The following is a 22,473-nucleotide window of genomic DNA, read 5'->3' as shown; positions in this document are numbered from 1 at the left end:
CTGAACCGGATTCATGACCCGAACCTGAAAAATTATTTCGGGTTCAACCCGAACTTGACTCGAACATCAATTTTGGATTTCGGGTTTAACCCGAACCTGACCTGAACCCGAAATTGTTCAACCCGAATTTTACCTGAACCTGAATTTTCAATTTCGAGTTCGACCCGAACCTGAACTGAACCCGAAATTTTAAATTTAATCAGGTCGGGTTCGGGTAGCCCGAAATTTTGAGCGTTTATTACACTAAAAAAAGTCAAAAATTTCGGGTTACCCGAACCCGACCTGATTAAATTTAAAATTTCGGGTTCAGTTCAGGTTCGGGTCGAACTCGAAATTGAAAATTCAGGTTCGGATCAAATTCGGGTTGAACAATTTCGGGTTCAGGTCAGCTTCGGGTTAAACCCGAAATCGAAAATTCAAGTTCGGGTGAAGTTCGGGTTGAACCCGAAATAATTTTTCAGGTTCGGGTTAAATCAAGTTCGGGTTCCGGTCTGACCGAACCCGACCCGTTCCGAGCCTTACTTACACTGTTCTTACTGAAATTTCTCGAGGTACATAAAAAGTACATGGTCGTGTAGGGTGTCATTTGGCAGGTAATTTAATGTGCTTTTGGGCCAAATAGGGTCTTATGTGGTTTGGATGCATCTACGATGAAATAGAAGTTGAAATGTTTAGGTGTACATATTTCATCATAGATGCATCCAAACGTCAAAGGACCCTAATTGGCCCAAAAGCACATTAAATTACCTTTCAAATGATACCCCACACGACCATATACGTTTTGTGTACCTCGAGAAATTTCAGTAAGAACAGTGTAAGTCTTCGGTTGAAAACTTCAACTACACATATTTCAGTGTCGATGAATTTTAAACCCAAAGAGTCTTATACGACTCAATAGTACATGTTATTACCTTTCTAATGACACCCCACACGACCCTGTACGGTTCGTGTAACTGGAGAAATTGTTGTAATAAAAGTGCAAGTTTTCGGTTTTTGATCACCTTTCACCAGCCACACAAACTTCGAAGAATTTTTTTGAAAGTGGTTTTGGCTTCTAGGGTCGAATACCTTTCTAGGCACATATAAAAAAGTCCCCTGGAAAATGCGTCCGATTTCGGTAGGCTGTTTTTCAAAAGAATCCCTCTTAACATGTCCATGCATAAAGCTAGAACTAGTCACCTTATATTGTGAATTGTTTTTGCCACTGCCTGTTGAGATGTGACAAATGCTTACGATTTTTTTTGTCGCTAACATTTGTATTGCACACTATTCTCTCAGGAATGCAACGGTGCCCAAACCAGTATTGTCGTATAATGATCACTGTCTTGGCATAGGAAGAGTTCATTCGAACATACTTCATACGATTCTTGTTTCATAAATAACTAATTGTGTTCCGTTGGTGATACGATGCGAGTGGCATATTTTAATAATGGAGTTAAAAACCGTATTTTCTCCAAACGAAATTGATTTCCTTGCCATTTACATTTGAAAACGTTTTTGAATTTCTGCAATTCAATTTTCACTAAGGACCAATTGTTTACTCGTCTTTCTTTAGCTAATTTCCTAAATAAATTTTAATTTCTCAGCTTAAGCCAACAAAAACACGGTTCTATTTGTATGCCTTCTTCCCGGTTTCCCCAATGCACTTAAATCTAATAAACTCGTCGTCAGTGAGAAATGTGATAAATCAAATTATTGAATTGTTTATCGGTGTTGTGCGGAAACTTGAACCAGAGACCGAATGGATTGTACAATTGAAGCGCTTAATAAACAAACGCCGAGTTAAATAATGAAATTATGAGCTTAGTCAGAATGAAGTAGGTTTTCTAGCCGTGGATGCACAGCATTTCCTGCTAATTCGGGAACGGTATTAACAATTTACGTCGCTTGTTTTTGATTATGAAATTACCTGGCACTTGTTCGAGAGACGAATGTTTCTTGTTTAATTAACAATTCGTTTTAGCTTTACGATTTTGTTTGATTGTACTGGATGCATACCGTTCTATTGTCGATGAATTTAACATTGAAACATTTGTTTCCTCAGATCCTCCAAGAATATTGTCAGCAGGACCCGATCGATTGACCACAGCTCCGCTATTCAGTCCGGCAGCATTCGAATGTGTAGGAGAAGGTACATCATTTTTGAAGCTTTGTTTTATACAGTCAAAGGCAGTCAATTTTCAGCATGAATTTGCTTCAGCTGTTTTTCAGCTGATCCACACATACAATCAAAACTGGTTTTCCTTGTTTAAACGGTTGAAGCTGCTACACGCACGCGCGTGGTAGTGTTAAAACCGTATAAAGACTTATAAACGGTTGTGATTGTTTGTGTGGATCAGCTGAAAAACAGCTGAAGCAAATTCATGCTGAAAATTGACTGCCTTTGACTGTACTTCTTTCGATGGTGGAATTTCGACTTCCGTCTTTTCGTGTGAAATTTCATGGATTTTCTTTAATTTAGCGATTTTCACAAGTCACAGGAATCTTGAAAATTCGTGAGAATCCACAAAAATTGGCGAGAATTCGTAAAATTTCACAAAATTCATGAACAATTCGTGAAAAGTTCACGCAAATTCGTGAAAAGTCGTGAAAATTCAAGACAACATTTTCACTAATTTAGGCCCTTTTGCTATAAATTCTTGTTTTACTAACTTCGCTAATCATTTCCCCAATTCCAATTGCAGGCAATCCACCACCTACATACAAATGGGTCCAAAAGTAATTAAAATTTTGTCCTCCATCCTCTCAGTCACCCATCACCTAATTAATTTCCATTTCATAATAGATTCAACCACGGCTCCACATATCTCGAACGAGGCCGGGAATCTCGTCTTGTCATCGACAATGTTACGTACGATTACCAGGGCGAATACGAATGTCGCGCATCGAACATCATAAACGGACAAGAGCGTCATGTAGCCTCCGATCCGATATCGTTGCAAGTGGTTGGTGCTCCTCTGGTGCTACGATCGAATCCCAGCACGAATAATGTGCCGGTGCGCCGCGGTGACGATGCAAACTTATCGTTAGTAGTATGCGCTGATCCGCGACCACGTCACATCGCATGGGAATGGGGTTCAATGCGATTGGAGGCTGGTAACAGTTTTGGTGAGATGTGATGACCGTAGAAATCGAGTTCGTCCTTGAAACGAGTTTTTTTTTGGTTAATTTTGTTAACAGACCGCTACAGTGTCGATGACGTAACACAAGATCCTCGTGAGGATTGCTACTTGGCTACATTGCATATAAAAGCAACCGATTCGCATGATTCACGGCCCTACTATTTGGTGGTAGAAAATGATCGTGGTATTGACCGGCATGCCATTCACTTGAGTGTGGAGGGTACGTTCACAGGTGCATTTAAACAGAGTTTTTTTTCGCTTTTTATACACAACATTTGTTTGAAATAAGCTATCGTAAATATAGTAGGAATAGTGTTCATAGTTTTCGAAAGTATTAAAAGCTAAAATTGGTGACGTAAGTACACAAACACAATATTCTATGCATAACGATTATAATGATGGTTTGATTGCGAAACATGGGTGCATTGACATCACCCTACTTCATTGAATTTTACTTTTAACTTCAACCAACGAACTGCTGGCATTAAGGTAGACTGACATGTCAAGTGAGAGGAATTCTTTTGAAAAACAGCCGACGCATTTTCCAGTGGAATTCGTTATATTTGCCCAGAAAGGTATTCGACTCTGGAAGGCAAAATCACTTTCGAAAAAATTCTTCGAAGCTTTTGTGGCTAGTGAGAGGCGATTGAAAACCGGAAACATGCACTTCTCTCACAGAAATTTCTCCAGTCACATGAGCATATCCGATGAAATATGAACACAGAAACACTTCAACCTCTCATAATTCATCGTAGATGCTTCCAAACCCCCATAAGAAACATCATGCCCTGAAACAACATAAAACTACCATTGTTATGTAACCCCACACGACCCTGTACGGCTCGTGTAACTAGAGAAATTTCTGTAAGAAAAGTGCCTGTTGAAGGTTTTAAATCACCTCCCACTAGGCTAGTGACTAGCCACACAAGCTTCGAAGAATTTTTTGGGAAAGTGGTTTTGGCTTCTAGGGTCGAATACCTTTCTGAAAAGCATCCATCTGAGTGAAGTCGGACAGTGTGTCGAACGACATATATACTGTTAAAACTACACACAAATTTTCTCTTACTTATTGATGTTTCCGTCTGGTTTATTACCAGTAGAGCGTTGTTTCAACGACTTTAAAAATTTAGTAAAATTTTAAAAATAGTTTAATTCAACTCTCGCACATTTGTCAGCTGTTATTTTTGTATGAAAAATACTAAAATCGTTCCGAGAAGGGCACCCTCCAACTATACCTTTAAGTATTAGAGAAACAGCTGATATTAACTTGGTGGACGGACGTGAACATTAAAATATTCTTTTTTCATTGAAAATTCCTGTCTAAAATATCCCTAAACCATCAAGGGAAGACCGGAAAATTGGTTTTACATTTTAATCAGACTCTAAATGCATATGCAAAGGAATGCTTCAAAGATATTGTAATCACGTCTCGTTCACAAGGTTAACTCAACTACCGAACGTATTTAAAACGAGAGAAAAGTATGTTGGTAGTGGATTGTAGTTTATAGTGTGCATGATGATGATGGTGAAATTCTCATCAAGTCTGCGTTAATTGAATTTGGAGTCTTTTGATACAAACTTTAAATGAAAAAAAAAATTCACTTCCCGCCCATTCAACATTCACAATTTTCCCGTTTTTTTATTTCCTAATACCAAAAGTAAAAACTATCTTCTCTTAAACAGATCCGTTAGAATTGAGCTACCTCATGGGAATCGCTGTTGGTAGTCTGGCTGCACTTTTAATACTCATTTGCTTATGCATTTACGGTGTGCGAACGAGAAAATGCTGTTTCAGAAGTAAGTAAATTTAGCGGTCTGAATGTGCGGGTTGGGAAACTTTAAATACATTGAAATGGAACAGAGATGAAAAAACCAATTTTGTTATTTAAAAAAAAAATTCTTTGTTCCGTTCTGTTGTGGAATTCTCGGTAGAACATGAAAAGGCAGAGCAAGTTTTCATAATTTGTATTTATACTCGTCAACCCTGCCACAAAAGATGTGTATCCAATTATGAGTTCTTTTTTCGTTACTGTTCGTTACAGTTGAGTCAATTGTAATTGGCTTATAAATCGTCGCAGATGGCAAGCATATCTTCTACATAAACATCCAATGCGACTTTCGATTGAAGTAATTTTAAAAGATTGAAACAGAATCTTTTACTTCACTAGTTTCAACGTCAAATTTTCTAGGTTCTGAAAGAACCGGGACAGCTAGCTGGCAGTTTTTTACGGTTCAGTGACACGTTCCATCACATTTTTAGTACACAGAAAATTCCTGTCTAAGTTTTTGTGTTGGTGTCACTAGAACATTTGGGTGCCACTGCCTTCGTGATCAACTCAGATGTGTCTCAATCTGAAGACCGCATTTGCCAAAAATATCCTCTCACTTTTGTCGTCAATTCCTAAAACAGAGGACATTTTATCAGGTGTTGCAAGCGGATCGCTAGTTACTAAAGATGATGCGTACAACTAAAATTCATTCAACGAAATTCATTTTCATTTCCTCAAGATGTCTTTCGCTATTTAAAAAAAATATAAAATGACTTCAGATGGCGCTGTTAATCACGATTGAATGCATTTTGAACAGCTCCATCTTTTGTGCAATTTCTAAGAAAGTTGACTGATGCATCCATTTTTGTGTTTCTCTTTATTTATTCATCCGGAGTCCGTGTCGCTGGCCAAAGGTTTTACATCTGACCAATATTTTTCTATTAAAATCTTTGATGTTCGGCCATTAATAATGATAAACCTGGTCTTCCGAGTCTTGAATTCGACGAAAGAAAATCCATTTGCAAACTAATTTAAATTCTTTTCCCTTCACAGGTAGAGGAAACTTTAAATCATCAGACAAAGATAGGTACGTACACCATCACTTTAAGTTGTTTTTATTTACCTTTCTGTTTACTGTTTAAGTTTAGTCAGTGAAATGAAAGCTTTGAAAGTACTTGATTGTAATGGAGCACTTAAGTTTATTATTCAGTCCAGTATCTTATAAATTGGATGAGATTTAAAAAGAAAGACGAAGAAAACAAGAGATACATCTAACGAAATTACCTTTGAACTGCTATTCTGATTCGATGTTAATGTAAACATTCTCCATTCTACCTACTTTATAAGAATTGGCCTCGAGGCCTAGATGTAGTTAGGTTTAGGTGTGTTCAGCGAATGTTAATCTGTCACAGACGGAAGGCATATTAACAGTTTTACCATCGGATCTATTAACTCATTTGATCGAAGATTTTCATAGATTGATTTCAGAAATCTTTTACTTCACTTGTTTTGAACATGCTTTTTGCTATATAAGACCTCATTAGTCAGAGCTTGTCGTTTATTATTTCTGTCGTTGTCGATAACAGATGACAGTCGTCTGTAGTATTCCAAAACAGATTTCTTAGTTGTAGTCATAATCGCAGAGTTTTGCATCAATTTAATAGAAAATCTCCGTTGGCCTGTAGAGGCACCACATTTTTTTTCCGGTACTTCATTCCCTATTTTTTGGTTAAATAACTTCATTCTGGTAAATATCCATGAAATAGCAGTAAAGTTGGTGCATAAGAGATTAGAGCACTGCCATTAGTTTACGACTAATTGTGATAGATTTATTACAGTCAGTAGATTACTATAAATGCCGCATTAGTAATGTAGAATCAAGTAATCTCTCTGCCGTTCAATCATTCAAATAAAAGACGATTTCTTCAACAAAAATTTAATAAAAAAGAAAAAATTGAAAAAAAGTTCGGAAGTATAAACGATCAACGTTTCTTCGTTGAAAGTTTAAAATTAACTGATTGGCACTAAGTTACTCGATTATACAAAATCATCTCTGTGTCTCCTGTTCTCTATCCCTGAATGTCCTCATCAATTCAAAAAAAAAAATGCGACACGACCACCTACTCATCAAAATTTACAAATATCTGCCCCTCACTCCAGCGGTCGAAAACATTGGATAGTTTGCATCTCTTCTACATTTTCCAAACCTTCTGTTTTTCAATGTCATTTATGAACAGTCCCTTCTTCTCCTGACGGGCCAGAAAGGGTTTCATCCGTTGAGTTTGCGTCAAATTGTTCGTGGAGGTTCCGACTTATTACACTATTCAATGAGACGAAAATCAGTTGTTAAACTGTTACCTACTGCATCCATTTCTGCATACACTTCTGCGACTCATCAACCACCACTTGTCTCTGCTTCCTATACAATATTCAAATGGTGGACTGATTGAATTTATTTAAACGGAAATATCGTTAAACGTTGGATATGATAAGATAGTCAAAGAGTTACTTTCTTATTTACTTTTTCATGCAATCTTCTTCCGACGAAATGCTCAAGCACCCATAATGACATTGTCAACGAAAAAATATTGCTCCCTATGATGTAATGCGCTTTCAAGTCAATGCAATTATTTCTTTGACAACACCAACAACAACAAAATATTCAACGTTGAACTTGAGCATGACAGATACTGATTCATGGCGAATAAATGGGAAACATTTTTCTTATAGTTAGATCAGTTGGATATTATAAATTGGTGCTCGTTATGTACTATTATCCGTTACGCTTTTACGGATACATACATATTTGTGTAGATGTGTGTGTGTATGTGTACGACTTGTATGCAGATAAGCTAATGGCAGCAATTTAAGAAGATATTTTTCTCATTTTTATCGGAATATTGGCGCTTTGGGAAAATACATAATAATGGATCTACTTTGTGTATTATATGGAAAGATATTATCCATTATTTATGTACTCTTTTGGTACATACATAAAGTATTTAGATGCATGAATCTCACTCTATATATGTACATACTTATAGTATTACCCACACTGAATATGCTACACCAACCGTACACTCTTTTTCTTCGCCGGTTCTTTTTTTTTATCATTTTAATATTATGGTGCACTTTTGCAAAAGCCCTGTTCCCGTTCTCGCTTAATACAACTCTCGATATAATACATGCATTCTGGGTTTTTCGTCTACGTTATAACAAAAGCCATTTCGTTTTCATATGTTGTACGTTGTATTGTATTGCCCTGTGCATATACATTATATGTTGTATATACATGCACACTGGACATTTTATAAATATTTTCCTTTATTCGATTTTATGCAAGAGGCAAGAATTTTCTACCCATAAAATAACGAAACGAAACAAAAATATATTTATTTAGCATTTTCCATTATAGTGTAGAACATGATTATATAACACACCCCTTATGTTGTGTTCAGTCGTAAAAAAGAACTGTAAAATTTATGGTATACATGGGAAAGATGATTTCTCATGAAAATCTTCTTTCCTTTTTTTTTGCTTAGCATCAAACAGGATTATTAAAAAGTATTATAAGCAGCGAAATAACAATAAAAGAACAAGCTTGAGAAGGCAAAAATGCCTAGTGTTTGCAAGATGGACTCGCACGAAATAGCCTTTACACTCGCCAAACCATGAAAACACTGAATATCACGCGTCAAAAGTTACCGGAAACCAGGGACTAACCTAAGGATTTTTCTGTGGGTGGGCATATCGACAAAAGGGCGCAAATAGGCCTATGCTAGGGGCGCCAAATACAAATTTCATCGAAGTATACTAATTTCCATCCTAGAGTACCAAAAAGTCACATTCCAAAAAACTTAAAATCGAACTGAATATTTTGCTAATGTAACCAGTAAACATATTGTAGAGTAGTGCGAAAGCAATTAGAATGAATCGAGGAGAAACTCACCGACCAAAATAGTGGCAAGTAATTAATAATTTCTTTCAATTCATTCAATTACCAGATTATTTTCTTATTAACGGATTAATTCCGTTCAAATGTAAAGAAAATTTACAAAAACCATCGAATTTAGTGCAGTTTCGTAGTTGCCAGAGCCAAGGTAAATATAGCGAGGAGGTAATGCCATTTAGACGTGCGGCCTAGCACATAAGTTCGATGCCAATGACATCTTTTTTTTAAATGGTTGACTACGATTTACTTGTATTTCACAAAAATATTTTCGCCATCTCACAACAGATGGCCCGACTTTCTTTTCCATTTTTTACTCTCAACGAAGGGATGAGATGGCGTTTGTATCGAACTTTCGTGTCACCGCACATCTCATTCGGTTATATATGGCATTACCTCCTCACTATATTTACCTTGGCCAGAGCATCCGGTAAATAATCACAATTGAAGGAAATATTAGAAGTTGATGGAATTACAAGGAATTGACTGGAAATAATAGAAATTGCAAGTAAATGAAAAGAAATTCGGATAAATATGATGAACGAAACAACCAGCGACTGAACTGTGTTTTCTTTTGCTTTAAATTTTAAATACCAAAGCCGATAATCAGATTCCGTTTTAGCGTTTCAAAAAGCTCAACGATCCAAATCGACATGATCGTTATTCGCGAAACGTGCGGCGAGTGAGAAGAGCAATTTTTTTTAGGATTGGTTTTCTTTTGATCATTATACTCATCCGTATTTCCTCGTAATTAGTTTCAAATACTATAAATTTCTTTTACTTCCAGTCAATTCCTTGTAATTCCATCAATTTCTATCATTTCCTTGAATTACAATTATTTACCGGATGCTCCGGCAATTCCTTTAAGGGTGTGTAGTCAATTACCCTAGTCGTTTCCCCCTCGGTATGAATGCCAAAAAACTGTATGGATTGGATGCCGAAAGCACCGTATGAATGCCAAAGGCAGTACAACGACATGACACATCTGGGAAAAAATGATGAAAATGACATAAAAGGGAAAAAATGATGGAGAATGTTGCTGTTTTGGAACTAAATTTGGTGAGAGAATGAGAATGTTGTTACAGGATGAAAATATAATTTAGACTAGCCTTGCGGAATATTTAAAAAATTTATATGAACATATGCAATGACAACTACCCCAAGGAAACTTATAATTAACTGGTCTTTGAAACTCACACGTATACTGTGATTTTGTGGTGTCAATCCTGTGATGCAAATAACTAGTCATTTGGCATCGTAAAGAGGGGAAAACCACGTAATTGCAGCATAAGGGATCATTTATAAATAATGACGTCCGATTTTTTCAGTGCTGCCAGCAGATTTAAATCGTTAATAATTCGATAAAAATACATTTTCGTGAGTCAAATATGTGTTCCACCCCACATATAGACCCATAATTGGAGAGTAGAACACATATTCGACTTCTCGGAGCGCATATTAGGCGAGTTATTAGTGATTTAAATCTGCTGGCAGCACTGAAAAAAGCGGATCATTTATGAATGATCTCTGAGGCTTGATTTCCACTTACAATTCTCCGTTTGAGAGAAAAAATTGATTAGTGGACATTCTGATGGACTTTTCAAAGGTTGGAAGTCGTAATCTAGATGCTGATTTGTATACGAATGATCCTTTCCCCATCTCTTTTGTCACTTTTGCATAATTGCACATGTGTCCATGTCCATGGTGAATCTCCCACGGGTTATCGAGAATATTGACACCAAAATGACGGTAAATCTCAAATAGAGTCTCTATTATAGAGATCTTTGGATGTGTACTTTGAACACTCGTTGGATATAGTGAAGTCAAAGTCGGAGTCGTGCGAGAGAAAAATTTGAATTTTTTGATTTTTGCTTTGTTTACTTGATAGCTCGCTCTCTCACAACTCTCACACGAAGTACTTTTTGTGTGTTTGTGTGTGTGTGGGTGAGAGAGATTTAACTCCGCCTTCGTAAGTATGAAGAATCTATTCAAAACAAGGAGCGAGTTAAGAGGGCAGACTAGGTGTGAAGTAGGCTGTAATTGAAAAATTGGTTTTAAAATTAATGTAGACCATTTAATGAAAATCTGTTCCAGCAATTAGATGAGCAATATGTTTATCTATCTCTAAAAAACGAAAAACGATTTACAATAAGCAACAGTTGGAAGAAAACCGATTTCCAAAATATGAACGTCGCTTAAAGTTAGGCTATGCAATATTTTTTTGGAAAACGGTTTTCTTTCAACTGTTGCTTATTGTAAATCGTTTTTCATTTTTTAGAGATAGATAAACATATTGCTCATCTAATTGCTGGAACAGATTTTCATTAAATGGTCTACATTAATTTTAAAACCAATTTTTCAATATATAGCCTACTTCACACCTAGTCTGCCCTCTTAAGGAAAATGTCGTTTCCGATCCTTGGACTGTTTACATAACTTTGAACTAAATAAAAATCGTATGCTAAAAGTCGTAAGAACCGATTTCGCACAACTTTTAGTGCTTTTAGTACTTAGTAACCTCAAAACCAACTAATTTCAAAACTAACTGGAGTGAAACCAAATGTTTCAATTATATTTTGAAAAGAAAATTGGATTATAATCGGATTTGAATAATATTTTAGTGAAAAACCGACACTATCGGTAAGTTTTCCATGCAAAATCTGCAATTTATACCCGAGTAAAGAAGTGAGCTTTTGTGCTTTTTAGAAGAAGTGAGCTTTAGAATAGACAATTTTTTGTTAGGTTAAACATGGGCTATCAAAGCGAAGGTCTCCATTTCGGTTGAAACTATATGATTCGAAATTATTTTAATGTCTAGTTTCCAACAAGCCTCTTTCTTTAATTTTAGACCGAATAATGTACAGGGTAGGGATAGATTGGTGTCAAGTTGAAAATTAGTGTGAGACACTAGATCCACTTCGATAAAATCAGATTTTCAATATCACTCTGCTATCTGCTTACGTATTCCATTTAGTCTAAAACGTACGTCAATCCTCAAAGCGACACGATGATGCGTACACCTCATAGACTGTTACGATTCTCCGTATCGTTCGAGTCTAACAAACAACGGGAAAAAACATGTTTAACGAAAATTTCGTATAATTTACAGAATTCGTATTGATGTTTTTGTTTGATATCTTATATTGTTGTGCTGGTACTCTTCATTCTTAATAGGTGAAAACTCCTTTAAGTTCCAACTCTTTCAATTTAATTCATAAAAATTACAAAAACGTAAAGATTCCGGTAAAATGCCGAAAGCAATTTTTTTACCATTCGTGCATTTGTGCATCTTTTCACATACAAAGGACGTCAGTGAAATTTAGACATGAATTTGCTGCAGCTGGTCCACTAATACAAACGACAAGGTAATGGTAAAACCGTTTAAAAACGTATGAACAGTTTTGTTTGTATGAGTGCACCAGTTGAAAAACAGCTGAAGCAAAGTCATGTCAAAAATTCGTTGTCGTCTCCTGTAAATGTTCCACTCCATATTTCCAACATGGATTCAATAAGATATGAAAATTCGTAAATGCGAAATGAAGCTAACGAATAGGATGCATGGAAATAAATCTAATGAATCGGTTACGTATGATGTTTGTTCAAAGAACTGTTAGCCAGTTCGCAATATTTCCTACAACAGTCTACCATTTCATTATAACAAGGATTCCTATATTCAATACGGATCGTTGTGTACGGTCTGATTAATGTTTACTTTCAACAAATTGTTGAACTTTGACTCCTTCCAATAAATATATTCCACTGGGCAAATGTTCAGCCGAGCTGAGCTTTCATTTGAACTACTTTTGCGTGAATTGGTTTTTCTTTTTCTCTAAATAAATTGTAAATGCGCCAGCCGAAACAAAGATATTTTGTGGTGATTCGATTATTGTTTGCACTGGTAGCGTCTGGAAGGGAGAGTAAACATCGTCGGATTCAGATCTATATAAACCGTTTTTTCCCCCTACCCGATTTTCTTATCTTCCATTGTTTTAGCTGATCCGAAAATAAGAAATATTTAATCAAACCGAAACGATAAGTAATTTGAGGATTCAATTTGAGCGTGAAAAATGGAAGAAACGTTTTTTTAAACACAGAAAATGTTTATTCATCGCCGAAAATGTAAAGGATTTGTTTGCTCAAATTTCCTTTTTTTTCTTCCTCCGATTATGTTGTGTGTACACAGTTTAGAGATCAGTTGCTGAGCGCAGTAGAATATCACTTTCAAATTTAGTGAAAATATTTTATCTGGCGATTGAATATGATGATTGTGTGCTTGAGTTGAAAATAAATTTTATTTTTTGAATTTCGAAAATTTTGCACAAACAAAATAATAATTTGTTTGACTCATCCTCTCTCTCTCACTGTTTGTGTATTTAGATAAGACAAATCATTTAACTTATTTTTGGGTCAATGCATAAAGCAGAATACAATATTATGCTGAAGAGTATGAGACAAGAACATCTATAAATACGTCGCCGTACACAGCACATAAAATAGAGACGAGTGGGATTGAAAGTTAGTTTAGTTTTGTGCAGAATGTTTTTAAGGGATTAAGTCTTTTTGTGATAAATAATTCAAAGTTCGATGGGAAAGTTTGTTTCGTTTTAATGGTATGACAACATAAATTACGACGAACATTTCAGAATTGAATTACACAGGTGAATTATTTTCGGGTTACTTTGCGCTTCTATTCATATACTCCATATTCATCATTGTCATTGGTTTGATTTTAGAATAAAAAGACAAGAAAAGTTGTAGGGGTGGGTGTAGAACAGTACAATAAATAGAAGAATGTCTGTGACTATATACTTTCCAATTCACATTACTTCATCAAAATGTCCCAGAGAAACGTTTGCAGGCAGGTTGTTGAGGTAGAAAAGTTGACGAGCTCGAAAACAGTGACCCGAATTACGGTGAAAAGCAGAATACTGGAGAGAGGTAAAGAACGAAGTCATTTTTGTTCGTTAGACCCGTATGAAATACCCTTTCTGACACGTGTTATGTATTTGATACGATCATGTCAGTGGAAATTTCGGGTGGGCTGGCAACAGATTTCGTGCACTTCATCGGGCAGACATCTTTCGGGCTTCAGGACGTGTATTTCTTATTATAAAAAATCTTTGCTGGGATGGCACCTCTAACACAGAGAGTGTTCTCAGTACACTCGGAATTTCAGAAGACACTGAGATTATATGTGTTACCATCACTATTGCTTACATAATGCAAGTTCACCCAGAAAAAGAAAATTCAGACAATACTCCGGGCATGTGTAAAATTTCTCGGAGAGGTGTAATATACTTCACTGACGTATATGATACATGGGCACTGTTCCTTATACGTGAGCTACATTGAAAACGTAGTTACGTATTTCGATTGTCACATTTAAATATTCATGTGGTACGTATTGTGGTCATGTACTTGGAATGTGAATAACTTACGAGTGGGACAGAAGTTAAACGCTGATCACGTATGTCAAACGTATACAGTGGATGTTGGTCTTGAATATTGAATTGGAACCATATTTATATTTCTTAACACGAAGAAGATAAACTACAAAAAAAAATATTTTTGTAAATTCGAAAAATTCTCGACAAAATCCTTTCGATTATAATTGATCCTGGTCCTTAACTATCCTGCCATCAAGTCGTAACAATTCCTCATTCTTTATGAACTTAAAATAAATTATGAACGCATTCACTTGAAATGTGCCGAATCCTGACATTTTGCTAAACCCTAAATGTCAGCCCTTCCCAGTGAGGGCGTACAAACGTCATATCATTGTTTATGTGCGCTGTGTTATAACGTGCTCTACGTAACTTAAACGCCACACACGTTTATGACTTTCAAAGTACCCTTCAACAATAAGAAATGTCAACCAACACTACTGTACTGCAACATTAGAAAGATCGTTGGCTCATGATCCAGAGGTCCCCGGTTCAACTCCCGAAGAAGTCAATTTTTAATTTCAAATATTTGTTACTAATAACTTCTAAAATGTATAATAACAACGGTAAACTGTTAATATGGTGTGTATATCGTAGGTGAATTCAATAAAATTCATATTTTTAAATCTCTGTCAAAGCAAAATACGTCTCGCACGTATTATATTCGAGACCGCTGTATAACTACCCTACCACACTTTTTAACAGGGGGCACGAATGATATACGCATAGCACGTAGGAAATTTCGCTCAGTGTTGCTCTAATACAGAGCATATTCATACAATCCTCGTATGTCGTCAATACAAACATAAAGATCAAATCCTGTTTGACAGGAAAACAAAGTTGCAAAATTGAATCTGCATATTAGCTTCGTCATGTACCATAAGCATGGTTGTTAATACGTATTGTCTTTGACAATATTTCTTTACAAATTTTCTTTAAACTCGATCTTCACTTCGCGGAAAAATTCAATGACACTGTTTCCAAACGTTCCACGGCTTCCAAACCATTCCAATTCCTTTCTCCAAAAATCTTTATAAAATCATATATTTCTCATTTGGCTATATCTCTACTGCCAAATTAGAACGGTTCCGAGGTGCAATTATTTGTCAATTTTGTTGACAAAGGATTTTTAAAAAGAAAATCCTTTGACGATTTTCAAGAATTTTCATATTGGTTTTTAGGATTATTATACTGATTCTGGATGGATTTGACGGTTGTTTTTTTTTTCAATTTGAAAGTTTTTTGTTAGTGAATGCAACCGGTAATGAAAAAACCGGTAATGGCTGTTACCCGGTAAATAAAACTTTGATTACCGGTTTTACTACAGAAAACTATCATTTTCTTACGAATTCAACCTACAAAATTAAATCTCGCGAGGAGAAGTCACCTTATTTCTTTGACAACTTATTGCAATTGGGAAATCCAGGACACCCTGGGAAATTAGGATAAAAGCTAGAATTTCTTGTCCACGAAATATTGCTCTCTCTCTCTCTCTCTCTCTTCTTTAAATATAAGAACGCCAAACTATGAGTGGACCCTCTGCATTTTCTGCAAAATATTAATAAGAAGGCAAATTGAAACATAGAATCATTACTGAGTGTTAACAGTGTTGAATATCGAATTGTTATATCTATGTCAGTTGTATTTTGTACGAAATTTTCGTTGTGACATGAGAGTTCGTGGAGAAACTAGGAAATTCAGTCGCTAACTTTCCGATTTAGGAAAAATGTTCATCGTAAAGTTGAGTACACAATTCGTGAAAAATGGTTGAAAAATCAACACTCCGCAAAATGATCGAAAAATTACGGCGCAAAGTTTTGAACATTCGAAATAAAATTTCTGTTTTATTGATTAGTTATTAGTTGAAAATGTTTGCTTTTCGTTCTGGGATGCGAAATATTGAACATCAACTAAGAAATTATTATCAATTAATTACATAAGAAACTTTATTTCGCATGTTCAAAAGTTCGCACCGTAATTTTTTAATCATTTTGCAGAGCAGTGCCTATATTCGCGAAAATATTTTCACGAATTTTCTCAAATTTTCACGATTTTCTCAAATTTTCGTGAATTTTCGCAAAAAGTTTTTTGTGAAAATTTTAGAAAGTCGCGAAAATTTGAGAAAATTTGTGAAAATATTGTCGCGAATATAGGCACTGTTGCAGAGTGTTGATTTTTCAGTCATTTTTTACAAACTGTGTACTCATCGTACTAACCTTAAAATTTGCAGTAAAAAAACTTGAGCTTTATTTAAGAGCAATGAGCATTGCAATTTTGTAGCCTACATTAAGACGGAAAAATATTCGGTTTGGATGATTTCTCTGAACCAAATTTTTTTTAAAAGCATTTTCACGGTTTTAAAGCACACAAAAAAGTGTTGCTTTTAAAGGAAAAATTGGTTTTTTGGTCATAACTTATATAATTGGAGACATCTTTGCGGACTGTGTAAATTTATGACTGCACATTTTTCTCCAAGTCCAAGTAGGTTAAGGGACATCGATTCTTTGCTGAAAAGCATACATTCGGGCGTTTTTTAAATACTGGATTTTAGTTTACTTTTGATGATAACGTTCCACCAGAATTCATTTTCAATTAAAGGATTTTCTACTGATTGAAGGATTTTCTTTCGTAGCTCTAAGGTGCACTGACAAATGATTTTCTTTGAATATTTGTCACTCGGAGTTTCCTTTAAAGATTTGAGGATTTTCTTAGATTTCCAAGGACTTTTTTTACTTTCCAACGATTTTCTTCGATTTTGAGGAATTTCCGAAGTAAGGATTGAAGAGGTGTCGCTAATCTACCTTCCCCTCAAGAAAGTAAAGTACTTTCCCTTGATTTGTTCGCATCACTTCTATCAAATACGTATGAAGCAGCGATTTATCACCGACCATATCTTGCTTAGCATTCGAATGAAAACTGCTTGAATGAAATGACAAACAGCGTCGCATGTCAATTAATGTCACAACGAGGTCAACTGACAACGCACGTCACATACGTTTCACTGTAATTGCTTTTTCACCATCATTTTGCAAATGTTTACCATGTTAAACACCATTTTAGATCGATTATGATATTGCTACCTCTACATCCTAGTTAAAATTCCCTTGTTTAAACATATCTTTTATCAGGAAATATTTCACTTCTTACATTGGAAACCTTTCGTGACTGATAATTACAAACCGAAAGGAAACGGAAGAAGTTAAAAAAAGAAAAGAAAAATAGAAAAAAAACTACAGCTCGCTACCTTAAACTACACATAATGCATTGCCACCATAAACTTTTCGAAAATGTGTACAGAAGTGCAACATTCATATATATATATGGATGGATGCCATGCCATATATGGTATGTCATGTTGTATTGTGTTTATGTGCAATGTGCATTGCCTCTTGTTCAAATAGAACACGTAATTATAAAGCACACGATTTATAGTTGAATGTGTCAATGTGTCAGACCAAGCACATGTAATATTGCCACCGTTCGCTGGCGTCATATAGTATAATGTACACACCAGTGCTGAGTGAAATGGAATTTATATCAAGAGAAATTGTTTGTTTTAGAAATTGAAGAAATTTAACGAACGAAATGAGAGCTTTCTTCTTCAATATATATGTAGAAGACAGAGACACTGTTGCTTACAGAATGTGTACAACAATTATGTAGAAAATCTTGTCGAGAAAATGCAATTTTTTCTAAGCTTTGCACAGACCATTGCATTCGGAGCGGACATTTACAAATCGTCCTAATACTTTCGATGTGTCATTGCTTCAAGCAAAATGCTTTGTATCTGCCAGCATATATGGGGATGCAGATGGTTTAAAATATGCGATCTATTAAAGCATGTGTGCCATTGACTTGAAAGGATTTATTGTTTTACAAAGGAGCAATTTCACGAGAAAGGCAAAAAAAAAGTCTTTTTAATTCGCCAACAAGAAGCATTGCTTTCGCATCCCCATCCGTTTTCCTTTACGAAGAAATAAAAATAGTTCGAGATGATAAACAAGCCAACCGGATCATAACAAGTGATAAATGAGGAGGATTTTATATTTTCCGTGTGTGTAACATACCTTATCTCTGGAGGTGCTGTCAACAGCGGATATTGGAGTATTTATATAAGACCGAACATGACACTGCACAACTTCTAACTTGTTTACAGTTTATCTTTGAGATTCCCCGGTTCTTTTACGTTTTTATTTATCATTTTCCTGTTAATTTTAATCATAAAAACTCATTTCACGTCAGTATCAACATCAACAGTAAATTTTTCCAATTTTCTTCATCGTTTGAACTGGCTGAGAGACAAAGATTGCTCAGAATCCGTTTCTCGGAAATTATTTTATTATCGCAAAAAAGCTACTCACTTTTTGTCAAAACAAAATCGTGAAAATACGAAGATGCCGAGGCCGGTGTCTTTTATGCACAAGAGTCATTTTTTATGTAGTGCATGAAATGATGGAATCTTTAGATTACGTTCTTGTTTGAAAGTTCCATACGTAAGTTAATTCACACGCTATATGCGTCGCAAATCGTTCTTTTCATGTTTCAAGCACTACACTTTTGACGCCCTCAGCTTGTAAACATTACATTCAAGTCATGTCATTACTTCATTGACTTGAGCTTTAAAAGTCAATCTTCAGGGGGTGGTTAACAGAGTCTCGTTTTTGTGTGTTTATTACCCTCGGCTTCGCCGCGGATCAACAAAATACACACGAAAACTCAACTTTTCCTCTTTTTATCCCTTGCTGTGTAAAATAACTCTCTTAGAGGATTGACTTTTAACGCTCAAGTCAATGAAGTAATGACTCATTTTCTGGTAGAGCAGCGAGTAAAACTTTTTATGAGAAAGTAGTTTTCATCCTGGAACTAGGCTGCTTCCATTTATTCTTAGGTTTGGGAACTTAGACACAACATCATCACGATGTATGCAGAAGCACCTCCGAACTATGATGAGGGATTCTATTGAAAAACAGCCTACCGAAATCGGACGCATTTTCCAGTGGACTTTTTTATATGTGTCTAGAAAGGTATTCATTCGACCCTAGAAGCCAAAACCACTTTCAAAAAAATTCTGCGAAGTTTGTGTGGCTGGTGAAAGGTGATCAAAAACCGAAAACTTGATCTTTTCTTACAAAAATTTCTCCAGTTACGCGAGCCGTACAGGGTCGTGTGGGGTGTCATTAGAAAGGTAATCACACGTACTATTGAGCCGAATAGGGTCTTATTGTGTTTAAAATTCATCGACACTGCTGAAAATTTTAAAATCCAAGAAGGCAGGTTGGTAGCAAGTTACTTACTATTGGGATTTGATTATTGTGATGTAAGGTTTCCAAGGTTTTTCTTCTTTTGATTTGATTTTATTGAGCCTTTTTAGGGATTTTCTATAATTTTTAAGATTTTCTTGAATATTTGCCCTTGCTAGGGATAAAGTATTGAACCTTTCTAATGACACCCCACACGACCCTGTACAGCTCGTGTGATTGGGGATATTTTTTTTAAAGAAAAGTGCAAGTTTTCGGTTTTGGATAACGTCTCGCTAACCAACCAAGCTTCGAATTTTTTTAAAAAGTGTTTTTGGTATCTAGGGTCGAAGTCCTCTCTATGTACACATAGAAAATTCCACTAGAAAATGCGTCCGATTTCAGTAGACTGTTTTTCAACAGAATCCATCGTATGCATTACTGACATCCGTAACAGTTATTTGTTTAACGAGGGAAGAATATATATATTGACTAATGGTTAGTTAAAGTAATTAGAACTGGTACAATAATTATCAGAAATCGTAAGGAAGTATATACGAAATTTCTAGCAGAGCAAAATTGTACGAGTGCCACGTATCACTCGAGTTGAAATTTGCCTTTCCTCCCAGAGGTGAACACAACGTATTTCATAAATTACACAATTTTTCAAAACAAAAACAACGGTGGCAGTTCGGGGTATAAAAGGTATATTTTCTCTCCTGCCAAAATTAGAGTGGAGAAAATTAACATTTTCTTACCCAATCTGTCATCAGACGAAGTGTCGACGAAACGTCATTTTCTCATGACCTATTGATTGAAGAAAATAAGGTTAATACAAAACCACGCACATGAAAAAGACTGTAAGTCCATGCGAGCGACAGTGCACACCAAATAATACTACATTGGACATCGTCATTTGCGCTTCATCCTAATTTCTGTTTTATTGTAAAAATTCCACACGAAACTGTATCCAATCAACAGTAAACGTTCTATCATTCGTCGTAAATAATAGTACAACATTATCAATCAACATTATTGTATACATCGTCGTAGCGACAAAAATGCAAATTTTCTCCAAATTACACCAAATGCTTTCAAAGGTAGAAAAATCATTTTTCATTTTAAAATGTACAAAAATTGAAGAAAAAAAAGTAAATTTCCTTCCTTTCCACATTTATATATCTAAATAGCAAAAATGAAAATAAAAATGTTTCCACTGCCTCTAATAAAACGAGACTTTTAACAGTAACGAACATTTCTCTCAATTTTTTTGCAGTGAAAAGGCTGATTTAAAATCACGTTCAGATAGCACAAACGGTCCTCAATTGGATTCCATTTATACGACACCAGCTGGTTTCCACACACAGGGACATGCACAGGGCCACTCACCAGAGGCAATGAAAGTAAGAATGGCTGCTATGGTTTTACAACCACCGACGCGAGTCTAGCAGGCACCCATTAGTGGGACACATAACCGTAACGATTATACGTCCCATCAAATTTACAAATCAAATCAGAAAACTTTCCCGAAAAGTGGTCATAATGATGATGCGAATGTAGATAAAATGGATGACATTTTAAAAGAAATCGGGGTGAGCGATAGCATCATCGACAGTGGTGGTGGTGCTTGTAAGACAAGCAATGCTAACGCTGAATACATTACCGTAAACGGTAATGGTAAATCGCGAAATGTTGACATTAGAGTTGAATTTCAATTGAAACGTTGCTCAACCGTAAAATATTGTAAATATGAAAAATTCCAAACATTTCGAAATTCAAATTCTCTGGTACATTTAAGCTCGTGTAGTAGTAATGTCGCGTATAATGATAATGAGAAGACTGTAGTCATTCGTAGGTCGAAATCGAGTACGGGTATAAGCAACGGGTCGTTTCAAGTATGTAATTTAATGGAAAATTTTAAAAGCTCAAACGAAAGCAAAACGACATTGGCTAGCATTAGTGTAAATAACGAAGCTAAAAGTTTAAGAGAAGATTTATCACAAGATTCAAGTACCCGAGTGGATTTAGTTAGCTTAAACGAAATAAATTTGGACAATGAAATTCAAGTGGATGAGACGTACAACGATGGCAGTGCGAGTGGTGGTGGTGGTGGTCGGGGTAATGGTGGCATAACGGGCGAAAATTCGTCGTTGTTTGCAACGCCCAACACATTATGTACGATTGTATTAGACGTAAACGAAACGGAAGTTATTAGGAAGGTGAATTATATCGGCGATAACACCGAATGCGACATAAATTTAGCGAATGCTGCGACAACAGCCCGCAGCAATAGCGGTGACAATGGCATTACCGTAATCGGAAAGTCGTCGAGTAATTTCAGCATGTCGAAGAATACGAATCCATTTCTGGAACTGAATGAAACGACAAATTCAAATCACAAATTCAATGGGTCGGAATACATAGGAAATGAGTCGGCTGCAGTTCCTGTTGGCAATGTGTTCTTCAATTTGGAAAAATCCGAACCGAGCGATAAAATCTTGCTGCCAATCGAGGTAGAAAAAGCAATTTCAATCGTTCGTACACATGCCGATGATTCATTGTCTTTGAACGATGATGATGATGATGATGATGATGATGTATGTTGTTCGGAATTGGTACAGAACAGTAGCCGAAATAACTTTACGACAAATCCATCACACAATCATAAATCTTGTACGAGTTTATTTCCAACAAATGATTTAGATAGAAAAACAACCAAACATCGAACACGTAAACACAGCCGAAATAAGGAATTTCGTACCAGCACCGACAACATCATAACCGTAAGCAATGTAAATCATCGTCGTGCTGTGCACTCACCGAAGCATGAGACAAATTCGATAAACGATGAAAATAAGAAAAACGAAAAATTGGACAAATTCATCACCGAATTCAATCGTCGTCTTATCGCCGACAGCGATGCAATTAAGACGATTGTGAATGGCAGCAATA

General features: G+C 35.8%; 1 protein-coding gene across 2 annotated transcripts in view; it reads left to right on the top strand.

Moving 5' to 3' along the window:
- The window catches only part of LOC119076040 (hemicentin-2), a 151,397-nt gene that overhangs the window by 100,656 nt on the left and 28,268 nt on the right, over positions 1 to 22,473 (top strand). The window contains exons 9-15 of one of the 2 annotated variants that reach the window (XM_037182664.1): positions 2,045 to 2,131; positions 2,685 to 2,718; positions 2,786 to 3,108; positions 3,181 to 3,354; positions 4,806 to 4,919; positions 5,945 to 5,978; positions 20,798 to 20,924. In XM_037182664.1, coding sequence (XP_037038559.1) covers positions 2,045 to 2,131; positions 2,685 to 2,718; positions 2,786 to 3,108; positions 3,181 to 3,354; positions 4,806 to 4,919; positions 5,945 to 5,978; positions 20,798 to 20,924 — 893 coding nt within the window. Of the gene's footprint in view, positions 1 to 2,044; positions 2,132 to 2,684; positions 2,719 to 2,785; positions 3,109 to 3,180; positions 3,355 to 4,805; positions 4,920 to 5,944; positions 5,979 to 20,797; positions 20,994 to 22,473 lie in introns of those variants that run through there. The other variant, XM_037182663.1, reaches the window with a different exon arrangement.

The sequence above is a fragment of the Bradysia coprophila genome, unplaced genomic scaffold (genome assembly GCF_014529535.1).
Source record: "Bradysia coprophila strain Holo2 unplaced genomic scaffold, BU_Bcop_v1 contig_232, whole genome shotgun sequence".
Lineage (NCBI taxonomy): Eukaryota > Metazoa > Arthropoda > Insecta > Diptera > Sciaridae > Bradysia > Bradysia coprophila.
This window is presented reverse-complemented; position numbering and strand designations above follow the sequence as displayed.